Source organism: Papilio machaon, chromosome W (assembly GCF_912999745.1).
Source record: "Papilio machaon chromosome W, ilPapMach1.1, whole genome shotgun sequence".
Lineage (NCBI taxonomy): Eukaryota > Metazoa > Arthropoda > Insecta > Lepidoptera > Papilionidae > Papilio > Papilio machaon.
Window position 1 is genome coordinate 9892781 of NC_060015.1, and position 15551 is coordinate 9908331.

Consider the following 15551-nt stretch of genomic DNA (forward strand, 5'->3'; position numbering starts at 1 on the left):
AGAGTCTAAGATATAATTCCACCATCACCATTCTACCATCGGACGTTCAGACATACGGCTGGAATCCATCCTTATGTAGTAGACGTGCCACGCGTTCGAACGAAAAGGTTTGAATCATCGTTCTTTGTGCGCACTGCTAAGGATTGGAATAAGTTGCCGGCGTCAGATTTTCCGTACAAGTACAACGTGGGGGGCTTTCAAGAGTAGAGTGAATAGGCATTTACAAAGCTAGCGCGTACCATCTTTAGACCACATCATCACATCATAGGGTGGGATCGTGGTCGAGCGCTAGATTTTTAATATAAAAAAAATAAAAATAAACGACATCTTTTTTCTAACCGAATCTAAAAACATATATTCTGATTGAGGTTATATTTTTAGGTTTTAGGTTAGTTTCCATTCCATTGTGAAATTGAAACCAATACCAAGAAGTGTGAGATGTAATTTCGTATCAAGCCTACATGGTTATAGGTAACAGTCAATGGGTTGTTCGTGATTGACATACTGTTCAAATTAGTTAACTTACGAGTTGATAGCCGACAGTATCGCGACGCGCCTGCGCACGATCGTTGTACGCCTCGCTCTCTATGGCCAGCGGCGGCTTCGAGTACTTGTTCTTCAGCCGCGCCAGCTCCAGCTGGTGCTGTTTTTGTACACTGCAGGTACGCGTGTAAGCCACTTTACGATCTTTGTCTTCAGCTATAAAGTCGATTTTCTGTTAATTTTTGGTTCATGTGCAAAAAAAATTAAACATTAGAACTAAACACACTAAAACGAACAAAGGGTAAATCATATTTTTGCGACAAAAAATACCTTTAAATCATACTAATATTATAAATGCGAATGTTTAAATGGATGAATGGATGGATGAATGTTTATTTAAACGTATCTCCCGAACGGCTCAACGGATCTTGATGAAATGTTGCACAGATTTAGAACATAGTCTGGAAGAACACATAGCCTACTTATAAAGTTTTTCTTTTAGTTCCACGCGGACGGAATCGCGGGCGACAGCTAGTCACTTATAAATGCAATGACAAATGACCTTTATAAATGCAAAAGTTTAGACAGATGGATGGATGTTTATTACTAGGTATCTCTTGAATGGCTAAATATATCTCAGTGAAATTTGACACAGATTTAGAACATAGTCTGAAAAAACATATTGGTTACTAATTAAGTTTTTTTTTTTAATTTCCCGCAAACGGAGTCGTTGGCGACTGCTAGTTATTTATATATATTTTTTTCTGTAAACAATACTTTAGTAGAGCCATAGGGGGGATCCACTTAATTTTAGTAAAAAGTAATAGATAAAAAAAAATTATTGAGTACTTTTTCTTACCTCCATTGGTATGCTAATATCTTGACTTTCCGACATTCGATTCCCGTTCAATATTGTTCCATTTTTGGAGCCCAAGTCCGTTGCCATATAATGCTTTCTCTCAAAATTGTATCTTATATCTAAATGTTTCTGGTGAGAGAAAAGCACTGTTACAATCAAAAATAATAAAAAAAAATACTTTTAAAATATAAATAATTCCCATATATTTCTTTAGGTTTAGGCTATCAATTACTTTGGTTCTTTTTATCATAAATTTGGTAAGTAAATAAAACTAAAGAAAATGTGACGCCAAATCATCTTGAGTGATAAAAAATGAACAAGTCATTCTTGTAAAAGGCAACCTTTTCTGTAATTAACAGTCCGTCGTAAATAACAATGTTTTTTTTTAGAAAAACAATTAAATTTTGTTGAATATTAAATGTGTTAAGTCACCTCTAAGTGGGAATAAAATTAATTTGATATTGTTCAAAACATGTGGATTGACCTTTTGAATTATGGATGGATTTATACATGTGTAACAAAATGTAGTAAATTATTATCAAGATTGTCGGGAAAACGACTTAAACGGTTTCGAAATACAGTAAAACCTGGATAAGCGAAAGTCCAAGGGACCGCGATATTTTCTCACTTATGCAGTACATCTGTTGGGTACGGACAATAATTCTCGCTTATAGATATTACTCGCTTATCCAAAATAAACTGTATCCATTAACCAATGTCTATCTGTACAAGCTAAGCTATTTTGTCTGTTAATTTAAAATATAAAGTTCAACTTACCCTTGATACATTATTATCTTTGATTACAATTGCATGTTGTTCACCCTCTCTGCCTATTGAGCCACCATCTTTTGTAATAACAAACAAACTGCCAATTTTCAATTTCTCTACATTAGTTTCCCGCACTATTATGCGCATACAGGGTGGTTAGGGGGGGCATTAGTGTGTTCCACCTCCTCGCGTGAGTAGAAAGCATCCATCCACGCGGACGTAACACCCCAAATGGATTGATGCTCTCTGCTCCGGTGCTCCCCCGGGCAACGTGGTTAGAGACTGGTACCATTACCTACTCTCTAGCTACGGCTAAGAGAACCACTCGAAGTGCTGTCGGTGACTGTGGGTTTAACCGGCGGTCTATCCAAACCCACCTGCGCTAGGACCTGCGCAGTCGAGCGCCGTACGCAGGGATGAAGGAGTCCTGGGGGGCTGAGCCGAGCGTCATATGGGTTTATAAGTGGCGTAAGGCAACACTCCCCCTTTGGTCCGGATTTCAGGCAAAACGGTAGCCCTACACGCTAGCCACGGGTAGGGAAATGGCCACGCGTCCCGTCAGAGGGCCGCAGGCGAGGAGGGTGGGGTCCGTTAGGTTGTCTCGGGGCACCTAGCGGCGGTGAAGGTCATGCTGACGGGGCAAGTGAAGGTTGCGCAAAGGTCAAGTCGGGCGTTTTTCAACCCGACTGCCAACCGGATCGAGTCCCTGATGTCGCACTGTGAGCCAGCCCTGCCCCCCTATACTTCCCCAGTAGTCCTAACGCCTGAAAATTTTATTATATGAGTAGGGCGTTCCCAAAGGTGCGGGCTCCATGGAGGGTGGGAAGCTGGGGAAATGAAACCTTTTAAGACAGGCTATGGATAAATCAAGGCCAACTCAAAACAAACCAAAGGCGACTGGTTCATTCCACGCCTCCACAAGCCAACCTGTAAAAGCAGGTCCGAGCAAAAGCTCAGCAACAACATCCAAAGGTAGCGGCAAAGCCTCGGCCAATCCAACACCTACAACATCAGCGGATGCGCAGAATAACGAAGCGGCACCTGTTATGGCGCCGCCCTCGCCACCGCAAAGAATCGATGACGACCTATCAGCTGCCTGGCAGGTAGTCTCCAGACGAGCTAAGGACAAAGCACCGAAGCGTAATCTGGAGCCAACCAAGACCGGAACCACCGGAGAGGAACCTGCTGGCAAGCCAAAGAAATGGAAGCGGCCTACCAAGCTCCAACGGTACAGAGCAGCTCAACTCAAGGCACAGAAGGGTGAACTACCTAGGGTTACAGAGTCGCCAATCCCAGATCAGGTGTCGCCCCAAGCCGGACCTAGTGGCCAATGTGCAACTGGTACAGGTCGTAGACCTCCAGAGCCAACCACTATCTCTGGCAAGGGAAAGGCTCCTGTGAAAGGAAAGGCGCCTCAGCGACCTGGTAAGGAAACCCGAGCCGAAAAAAGAGCTTTGAACAGTTCAACGTCGCCGAGAGGAGACCATAAAAAACAGAAGGTGGAGAGACCTTCCAGAACAACAGCTATCAGCTACAGTGACGCAGTATCCTCCGACCTAAAAGTAGCGGTTACCTGCGCACGATCTGGCAACCTAACCAGGGAGATAGCCAATACCTTTATAAGAAACATGACGCAAGCCATGGTCAAGGTCGCATGGAAGCCAGAAGGCGGAAGTAGTGACCAAATGCCGGTTTTCGTCACCAGACCTACATACGTCGAAGGAGCCATCAGGGTCACCTGCGAGGACCAGCTGACACTTAATTGGCTGAAGGGGATTGCAGCGGACCCCCAAATGTGCCAAGGAAACCAGCTGGTCGTCAAACCACAGGCTGACCTCCCACGACGCGTACGATGTGGCATGTTCGTTCCAGATCAGTTCGACATTCTTACTGATACACGAGACATAGGGCGCTTGCTCTACAGACAAAATCGCTGGATAGACATTAAAGAATGGCAGTTCCTGGATGGTGAAAAACAAGCGGAGGGTTGGTTCATCAAGGTGACCATCCCCGAAACGCAGATCCCCACCGTCCTGGCTCACAACAGACGACTGGCCTGCACTATAAATCAGTGCTACCTTAAATTCCTGGGCAAAGGAGGGAAGTATTACGAGACTCCACAGACCTCCACGTCAGCACAACCAACCGACATGCCCACTCCACAAGAACAGGAGCAAAACACCGATGACAAAGTCGCCGACGATGCGTCGAACAACAGTTCTGCAGCAGAGCAAAACAAAGGGGATCAAACATCACAAGATCCCCAGGAAAGCATACCAGGCACGTCAGGCTTGCAACAAGTGTCCTCCCCTGCGGCTGGGGAGTCTCTCGGTACTCTATCGGGAGCCTCCCTCTCCGACGGGGATGATGCTGAAGCAATGCTGGCGAGCCTCTATCTCGACGAAGAAGGCAAAGACATCAAGGAACGTCAAAATGCCGTCCCCTTCGTCGAGTAACCACACACAATTCCTTCAAATCAACCTCCACCACAGCGAGACTGCCACGGCTCAACTACGAAAGTGGCTGGAGGCACACACCAACACCGTCGCCCTAATACAAGAGCCGTGGGTTAGGGCGGACAAAGTTCTAGGACTTTCTAAATTATCAGGTAAGATTAACCTCTTCACAAGTCACGATCGGCCAAGGGCGTGCATACTAACGTCTAAATGTATACGTGCCTTTCCGCTGACGGATTTCTGTTGCAGAGACAACTGTGCCATAAAGGTTACAGACACGCAGGGAAGCGAATTTGTAGTCGCCTCCACCTACATGCCGGAGGCCGACGAACCACCGCCGGCCAACCTCGCCAGACTGGTCAACTACTGCGAATCAGCCGGCCTGGAAATGATCATCGGCACCGATGCAAATGCCCATCATCAGCTGTGGGGCATGGACAAAAACAACGAAAGAGGTAAAAATCTAGTTGATTTCTTATTCACCACCAACCTAAACATTCTTAATATAGGTAATGAACCAACCTTTGTGACGAGGAGGTGCAGGACTATCATTGACCTCACTTTAGCATCAGACCATATTGCGTCTAAAATTGAAGCATGGCATGTCTCAAAAGAGGCGTCATGCTCAGACCACAGGTGGATACGTTTCACTCTCTGCGTTAACATTACAACCACCATGCAACCTAAAAGGAACCCTAGGAAGACAAACAAAAGTTTGTACATTAAATCCCTAGCGGAAAAATTAAAAAAGTTAGACTCAACCACACCTCTCAAGGGGTCAGAACAAGAGTACATAGAAACACAGGCTAATAGTATTTTGGAGAGCATCATAACCAGCTACCACGAAGCCTGTCCAGAAAAATCGATCGATGCTCCAAAACCGGGTCAACAACCATGGTGGTGCAAAGAACTGGACAAAAAGAGGAAGCTGGTTAGGAAAGCTCTAAACAGAGCCATGAACACTTCGTATGACACTGACTGGGACGCCTATAAAAAGGCAAAGTCGGACTACAAAAAGTGCATCAGAAAGCGCCGCACCGCAGGGTGGCGAAACTTCTGTAGCAACATAGACAAATGCGCTCAAGCAAACCGTGTTAGGAAGGTCCTTTCAAGCCAACAACTTGAAGAACCTCAAACTATACGCACCACGGACAATACTTATACAACCTCATCAGACGAAACACTAATAGCTCTACTTAATGCACACTTCCCTGGCTGCAAACTGAGTAGAACTACAGAGTGGTCTGAGGACGTCAGTTCACCCACCTCCCATGATTGGGTACTTGCCGAGCAGGTTATCACGGAATCCAGGCTCAAATGGGCCATCAATAGCTTTCACCCCTTCAAAGCTGCTGGACCGGATGGAGTTTTCCCAGCCCTTCTCCAGTGGGGGGAACGCCTTCTAAATAACAGGCTCGTTAAACTCATGCAAACTTGTCTAGCATGCAAATACGTGCCTAAAAGTTGGCGAGAAGTTAAAGTCACCTTCATACCTAAACCAGGCAAAGGCGACTATACCGACGCCAAATCCTTCAGACCGATAAGCCTAACGTCGTTCATTTTAAAAACGATGGAAAGACTTATCGAAAGATACATCAGGGAGGTAGCCCTAAGGCAAAACCCCCTACACCCTTTACAACACGCATATAGTGTTGGCAAATCGACCGACTCGGCCCTCCATCTTGTAGTTAGCAAGATAGAGAACGCGTTGAATAATAAATCATTTTGTATGGGTTCCTTTATTGACATAGAAGGAGCCTTTGACAAAACCAACTTCAAATATATAGAAAAGGCCCTACTAAATCACGGAGTTGACTCCGCAATATGCCAATGGATCACACAGATGTTAAGTAAAAGGATCATAAGGACTAATGACTCTAAAATAGTAACAATTATGAGAGGGTGTCCCCAAGGGGGAGTCCTCTCACCGTTGCTGTGGAATCTAGTCATTAACGATCTAATTAGCATCCTAAACAAGAATAATTACTACACGGTGGGATATGCCGACGATCTAACAATACTGATCACAACTATCTCGGCTAGTGTCGCCTGCGACCTCACCCGAGCGGCGCTACGAATTGTAGAACGCTGGTGTAATAAATTCGAATTAACAGTCAACCCAAAAAAGACCGAGATAGTAATGTTCACCAACAAAAGGGTTCTCGGTGAATATAACCCCCCCTCGCTATTTGGCACAAAAATTCAAATATCAACTGAGGTGAAATACCTAGGCGTGATATTAGACAGTAAATTAAATTGGAACAAACACCTAGAAAGCAAGGTAAACAGGGCAACCATAACTTTCTGGCAATGTAAAAAGATGATTGGTAAAAGATGGGGGCTCTCACCAAAAACGGTGCTATGGCTATACACGTCGGTTATAAGACCAATCATCACATACGGAGCGGTAGTCTGGTGGACAAAAAGCAAACAAACTACCGCGTGCAACAAACTCCAAAGGTGTCAAAGACTAGCTTGCATGGCGATAACAGGCAGTATGAGGACGACTCCCACTACTGCCTTGGAAGCCCTACTAAATTTGACACCTTTAAACATCCATATACAACAAACAGCAACCTCAACGGCGCTAAGGCTGCGCACACTTAATCTATGGAGACAACACAGGATCCCTCATACGTCTATTTTGGACACGCTCACAGCAGCGCTGCCCATCGTAGATGCCAAACATGACCTGATCCCCAAACAGTACATCTTTGACAAGAAATACAAAATACACCTCACTGAGTCCAAACACAATGACACGGGTAGGCACAACCACACCCACCTGATGATCTACACAGATGGGTCCAAGACAGACCAAGGTTCAGGTTCGGGAGTATTCTCGGAAGACCTGAACATTAAAATACACACATCCTTCGGTCAGTACTGTACCATATTCCAAGCAGAATGCATGGGTATAATCTTAGCAGCACACGCCATAGCTGCAAGGAAAGCAAAAGATGAAAACATCTGCATACTTACCGACAGCATGGCTGTGCTCCAGGCACTTAACAGCTACACAGTTAACTCAGGCCTTATACATGAGTGTCACCTAATCCTGAATGATTTAGGAACAGTCAACAATATCAACCTTCGATGGATTAAAGGACACAGCGGCTCCAGAGGCAACGACGCAGCGGACGAGCTGGCCCGCAAAGGTTCCGGTAGCCGAGCAATCGGCCCTGAACCCATCGTCCCCCTGCCTTTAGGATATTTAAGGTCGCAGGTAACAAGCAGAAGCTACGACCAGCACAGCGCGCTTTGGGATTGCATTAGTGAATGCAGGCAGACCAAAGAAGTTCTGCCGAAAATTAATAAGCGTATCACAAACATGCTACTTAAATTAAGTAAGCCACAGCTCAGAGTAGCTGTGGCTGCCCTGACAGGTCACGGCCACTTTAACAAACACCTTTTTAACTTAGGTATCACAGACAGTCCTTTATGCAGGGCGTGCATGGAGGAAGAAGAAACAGCATTGCACGTTATACAACACTGCCCGGCAGTGTCCGACTACAGGGACAGATACCTCGGTCCGCCGAGGTCGCCGCCAGAGATCACCAGCAACATTAAGGGACTGCTGGGGTTCTTTGGCGAGCTGGGCTGGCTGGAGTAACCCACAGCCTGCCTTCACGCAAAATACGCGCTTGTCGTGGAGTTGCGGAGAACTGAGCCCCTACTACTAACTAACTAACTACAGGGTGGATGATGCTTTGCTACCGAGTCTGCGAACAAATTAAATATATTACAATTACTGCATTATTCCAGTAACAGAGAAAAGAACGTAAAAAGTTTCCTAATAGTTGTGTTAAATTATAGTTATACTAGCTGTCGCCCGCGGCTCCAACCGCGCGGAATTAAAAAAAAACTCAATGAGTAGTCTGTGTCCTTACAGACTATGTTCTACATCTATGCCAAATTTCATTAAGATCCATGCTGCCTTTCTGGATATACCTTCAAACAAACATCCATCCATCCATCCGTCTAAATATTCACGTTTATAATATTAGTAAAATGTCTACCAATTCTAACAATTTTTATATCAAAAGAAATAAAATCAGATGTTTTTTTACTCCGGCAACTGTTCTTCATTTTCACATTAAACACACTACAGCTTAACTTACTTACTTTCATAGAATCAATCATTACAATTTACAATAATTCTAATTTACTATTAATAAACAATCACTTTAAAAAACCATTAATTTACCATCATCATCAGTAGCAGTTGATGAACTAATGATTGATTCTACATCATCTTCAACCTCACTAAGCTCTTCACAATCCGTTTCACTGCATTCACCATCTTCTAATTCATTATCTTTAACTTCTTTCTGTGAATCTTCAGCAGAACCATCAACTTGCATGTTTTCATTCTCTATATTTTCAGTATTTGTTTCACATTTCTCAACATCTTTATTAATGTCCACTTTCTTCTTTCTTCTCAAAATCTTCTTTCTTTTCGGCTTGCTGACTTCATCTTCTTTGTCCTGTAATATAACATTTCATATGTTGGTATTGGAAGATAACTTCAGATCAAATTATTTACCTAAGGCAGTTGGGCCTTGGAGTGAAACCTGAGAGAATTTTTTCGTCAGGTTATCAATATTTGATCTCATTTCCTGAAAAGAAAAAAAAATACACTAATTATTTACTATTTACCATTCATGACAAACATATCTCTTATAGTAAAAATATTATACCTTTTTATGCTTTTTAGCTTTCTTTAATACATGCTTTAATAAAGGAGCATTTTCAATTTCAGCACTTCTATCAGGGTATGAATGAAATACGAAATTTTTCTTTTCATCAGAATAATAGTAGTAACAGCCAGTGTCTGTGTGATAATACAAGCCAAGCTCCTGAAAAAAAAACATATGTTTGTCAAAATCTCATTAACAATTAGAAATTTTATTTAATGTTCCAAATAACTCACAGAATTATAATAGTACCCTGTCTTGTAATCATAGTACATTCCAGCTGACTCTACATATACCATTCCACTTTCATTTAAAGCAGATTGTGCAACTTCTTTCACTTGTTCTGTTATACTTTTCCCATTATCATCTTCTTCATCTTGTAATTTCCATTCAGATACTTTTGATTCTATGTTTTCTTCAGAATTCAAATCTTCTTTTGTATTATCATCACTAATTTGAAGTTTGCTAGTCTGTGTACTAACATCGGACAATATTTTATCATTGTCATTTTCAGGTGTTGGATCTAGAAAAAAATGTTTTAAAAGAAAGGGTTATGACTTACTTACTATTTTGTTTAACATGTTATGTATGTGTAATCACCTGACTTCCCTTTATTGAATTCAGGAATTGTATTATCAGTTTGCACAAAAGATGATTTCACTTCACTATTAATCTGGAATTTTAAGGTAAATATTTAGTCATAAAAGTACTATCGATAAAAATATAATGGTCAAACATTTTTTCACTGTTTTCATACAAAACATATTTATAAATATATATTGGTAGATACGAATAACTTAACAAATTATCTATTTATACGTACCAATAAATTTAGTTGCTTTCTTAATCGTGTGATTATAGAATTCTTTTTCCTTAAACATTGACGCATTTTTAAAATTAGCTTTAAAATTTCAGGCCTGTATTTTAAGCTTAATCGTAGATTCCTAAGCTTAAGTGAACTTTTATTCATCGCGCGTATTTTAGTATCCATGTTCTTTTGTTTTTATAATATAAATTCCAATTGTAATTAAAAACTATTGAGTTAAATTATAAATTATTAATATTTCAGTTCGTCTCATATTTGACAAGTCGACAAATGTCAGTGTGAAATGTCAATGTCAGTCAATAAAACATAGATTTAGTCCATGGTCTATTAAAGAAAACTTGGTTTATTGTTCGTTAAATCGTGAAATCGATGCGATGGATCGGTAATATCGATTCGTCGTGTCAAAAATTATTTTACTTCAATATCTTTCCTTCCCATACCTTCCTTCACTGACCACTTCGTCTTGCATTTTTTATTTACTATGTAGTTGAATACGATCACAATACTGCGTGTACGCTCGTTAATACGTCATGTACTATAGACAAAATTTATCAGAAATATTGGTTCCTAATTTTTTTAACTGTTGATTTAATTTAAACACTAAAAATTTTATCAGTATTTATTTATTATAAGGTCTTTTTACACTTTTTACCATTACCATTTAAAAATTACATTAATTCTTACTCCGGCGCGTTTTGAAAGATATGTGAACATCTCTTACAAGTTTTCATCTTCACTAAATGTCAAATTACCAATTAAACAGGATTAATTTAAACATAGCTTGCTTATTTTTTTAAAATTCTATATGTACATCATACATTAACCAAATATATAATTGAAACAAAAAAAAAATAAGTTGTAGCTTCGATTGGTCTAGCTAGTCTTGGACAAATAGTGGCCATAAGCTCAGATGAAGAATTATATAGATATGGCATGCGCGTTCACCCGTAAGGGACAGATAGAGAGTACTATAGACTATACCTATATATAAGTAAAAGGATTGGGGTTACCAGTTATTTGTTTTGTCCCGAAAATGAATAATTACGATATAATTTAATATAGACCAATTTATATATTCCCAATTAAATTGTAATTAATAAACGTAATAAATATAAAAGACAATGCGTAGTTTTTGTTTATGTGACTAAGATTACGTAAACAGATTTTTTTAGTAATACTTAGTCAGGTCATAAATTCTGTTACATGTTTAATATAAAATAATTGAAACAAGTTTATTCATTATGTGACCATTTATATACCAAAATGAACTTAACAAAACATAGATTCTTATGACACTAAAGTTTACTCAAAATGACATCCGTGATTTTGAATACAGGCCTTCAATCTGCTCGGCCAGTCGTCTATCACAGCACGAACGAGGTCCATGTCAATATCGGCGGCTGCCTTAATCAAGGATGTCTTGAGTGACTCCAAAAAAAGAATTTCCCGATATTTTTTTCCCGCGTACTGCTTCAACAAAGCGCGGCATCTCTTCAGTCTTAGGGGGCGTCCATAAATTACGTGAGGTGTTTAAGGGGGGGAGGGGGTCGAGTCAAATCTCATCTAATCTTACGTTGGAGGGAGGGGGGGTCTCGGCAAATATCACGCAATTTTTTTTCTGATTGAAACAAAAAAAAATTATACTATTTTGGTCCATATAATCCAGATTGTACATGCATAAGATTTAATCTTAAGCGTAATCGTAATACGATAAAGATCATTCACTAATTCGTTCAATAGAAAATAATTTCATTCATACTTCGACGTTATACATTTACTTACTGTCAAACCACCATATTTGTTTTATACACTGAGAGAAAATTTTATTTAACAGTAATAAAAAAGTTTATTTGGACTTGAAAAGAAAACTTAGTTAATAGTAATAAAATTATATTCCATGTGAATAAAATTTTATTAGTATTTAATAACATTTTATTAAATACTAATATGTGTTTTAATACTATTCGAAGTATTCTATTGTTAAATTTTTATTACATTTATAATTAAACTCTCAGCAACATTGATTACTAGTCATAACTAGTCGTAAATAAAAGCACGAAGCAAATTTGTTTTTTTCTTTTTACAATGACAATCCAACGCGTTTACGTAAGAAACTCACATTTTGAAAAATCTCACGTGAGATTGGGACTAAAAGCGTGCAAGCCTTAGGTATGATTCCTAAATGAAATTAAATTTGTGTATTTTCCTGGACTGTCCCAGAAAGAGGATTAACTGTCCTGGAAAATTTTGAGGATAATTTGAATGATTTAATTGTGGTGACATATTTTTAAAGATTTAAAAAGGTCCCCTAAAAATTTAAACAATTTAATGAAAAATGTTTTCAATGTTTAATTAAACATTTATTATTGTTTTTTTTTCCTTATATAAGGTGACAAAAAGCAAGTGGATACCTGATTTCTTTAAAAAAAAATTAAGCGACCACTGCCCATAGACATCTTCAACAAATTAAAAAAAATTTAGTACCTAGGTTTTTGACATGATTTTAACTAGCATTGCAAAATATATAGGTTGTATATATAGGTTGTACTTCAACCAATAGCCCATTGGTTGAAGTACAACCATAATTCAAAATAAAATATATTTTTTATGTTTGATTAGAAATAACTTTACACACTTCTGCTGCCCTTTAACTATTTCGAAATTCATGGACATAAGTTAATAATAAGTTATTAATAAGTAATATATAAGTAAATATAAGTAAGTTATATATTAATTATATTAATATATTAATTAAGTATAAATTATTAAAAAAAAAAAAAATTAAAAAAATTATTAAAAAAATTAAGTATATATTAATATATTAAGTTATTAATAATAAGTTATTAATAAGTTACAATAATATAATTTCACCATTAAAATTAATAAAAACATTAAAATAGTCAATAAAAATTATTAAATAAACTATACTAAAATTATATAAGTAGATATAGGAATTATATCATAATTAGTAATAAGTCTAGAAATTAGTTTAGAATATAACGTAATTAATAATAATTTTCATTTAATTTAAACCTATGTAATTAGTAGATAGCAATTTCTTAGAATCTAATATAAAATAAAACAAAACAAAAATTTTTATAAATATTAAGTGTAATACTATAGTGTGTCACTCACCTAAGAGTTTCTAGAAATTTAACGTAATAAGATAACTGTTAATTCTAAAGACATCTAGTGGTGAAAAGCATAAACTGAGGAGTCCAAAGTTGAAAACTTACACGAATTAGGATACCACCCACCTCAGTGATAACAATATATAGTATTGATAAAATTAGAAATATTAACATTACTTAGTTAGGATATCTCTTTAAAATTACAAATTGTAAAATAAAAATTGTGTAATAAATCATATCTTTAGGCACTTAAACTAGCGTACAAATATATACCGTAAGTGTAGTATAAGAACTCAATATAGTAAGACTAGCTTTATAAGTATTATTACTGTATTAATATTATTATAATTATTGCAACTACAATTAACATTAACTACTCCAACAAGCAATTTAGATACTTATTTTGAAAAACATAAATATTAAATCAGTAAAAACCAATCACTCTAGTGAACCACCGCCCGAACTCATTCTTATCTAAAATTCCATAAACATTAGGGCCGCAACCCATTCAAACGGTAAAACATAAATTTACAAAATATATTGTAGCATTATACATTAACAACTAGATATAATACATAAATATAATAGAGAATTATAAGTAAGCATAATTAGTATAAATTAAGTAAGATAAGAATTTAAGAATACTATATTAATCCTTAAAATATTAAGAAAATTAAAATTATAAAATAAAAATATCACACTATAAATTAAGAATAAATATAAAGAAGCTCAATACGATAAGCAATAGCTGAAATAATATAAATAAATTCAGAAATCACCACTATAGTGTGTCAACCACCTAAAATTCTAAAAAAAAAAAAAAAAAAAAAAAAAAATTTGTAAACTTGTTTTGCCGTTTAAAAAAAAAAACAGATACTTAAAACTAGAATCTTAGAATAAAAACACAAAGCAAATACACATACTAATCATAAATTAGAAACATGCCGATCACACACTCACCCCCTAGGAAACAAACCAAAAAGGCGCCAACTTTACCCCCCCAGCAAAAGACAGACCATAAGACAATGGATCCAAATGACCAACAACCAACAACCTCAACAGACAATAAGGGCCTTCGTTTAACTTTCCCAAAACCGAATCAAAGGAGGACCAGATCACAATCAAGAGCCTCCTCCACAAGTAAGGAGCCAGAAACACAGACACTGGCCCCCAAAATCACACCACTCAAGTCAACAGTAACACAGGCATCAGCCTCCGACACCATACTACATACACCAACAGAAACACTGGCACAGGCCTCCGATACAACACCACACATGCCAGCAAAAATATCGGAAATGGCCGCCGAAACTACATCATACATGCCAGTAGAAACACCGACACTGGCTTCCGACACCACAACACAAACACCAACAGAAACTCTGGCAATGGCCCCCCGATACTTCACCGCATAAACAAACAGAAATAACAAAAGTCTCCAAAATAAAAGAGGCAAAGGCACTACTAGTAAATGCAAAAACCCAATTAAAGAAATCAACAAACTTAAAAGACGAAACAATAAATGATGTAATACAAACAATAAATAAGACATATGAAATACTCAAAGAACTTGAAATAGAAAATGGAAAAAACAACAAAAACAGTAAGGAAATCAACACACAGCAACAACAAAAGAACATACAAAATTCATACAAGGAAAGCGAGGACAAACTTATGAAAACAATAGAAGAACACACAAAACTAATAAACGAAAATAATAAAAAGATAGAAAAACTGAACGAAAATCTAATAAAATACAACATCGAACACAACAATAACAGAACATATGCAACAGTAGTAGCATCAAACACAAAAACAAGAAAACCAGCACTGCACTCAATAAAAATAACATCCAAAAATACACTAGAGACAGGGGAAGAAGTATTGGACAGAGTAAGGAAAGCAGTCAAAGCAAAGGAAGGGGGTATAGCGGTAGAGAGTGTCAGAAAAGCGAAGGACAGAAAAATCATAGTGGGGTGTAAAACGGAAGAAGAAAGAAGCAAACTAAAAGAGAGACTGAGCGCAGAAGACCAGCTGGACGTACAGGAGATGAAAAATAAAAACCCACTAATTATAATACTCATAATGCCCACACATAGAGAAGGCGCTACTGTGGCGCTTTCTCACATATGTGTCTTCACACATAGAGAAGGCGCTACTGTGGCGCTTTCTCACATATGTGTCTTCACACATAGAGAAGGCGCTACTGTGGCGCTTTCCCACATATGTGTCTTCACACATAGAGAAGGCGCTACTGTGGCGCTTTCTCACATATGTGTCTTCACACATAGAGAAGCGCCACTGTGGTGTTCTCCACATATGTGTCTTTAC

The 15551-nt window shown here is 38.1% G+C and overlaps 1 protein-coding gene across 1 annotated transcript; it reads right to left on the bottom strand.

The window, feature by feature from the left end:
• Positions 1–451: 451 nt before the first annotated feature.
• LOC123723137 (angiogenic factor with G patch and FHA domains 1-like) lies at positions 452–10405 on the bottom strand. The gene is made up of 11 exons (XM_045685691.1): positions 10087–10405; positions 9864–9936; positions 9500–9786; positions 9267–9425; positions 9141–9185; positions 8772–9053; positions 8268–8289; positions 2120–2265; positions 1343–1471; positions 527–715; positions 452–457 (listed from the first exon to the last, which is right to left on the bottom strand). The coding sequence occupies exons 1-11, from the start codon at positions 10252–10254 to the stop codon at positions 452–454; spliced, it is 1506 nt and encodes a 501-aa protein (XP_045541647.1). The 5' UTR covers positions 10255–10405.
• Positions 10406–15551: the final 5146 nt, after the last annotated feature.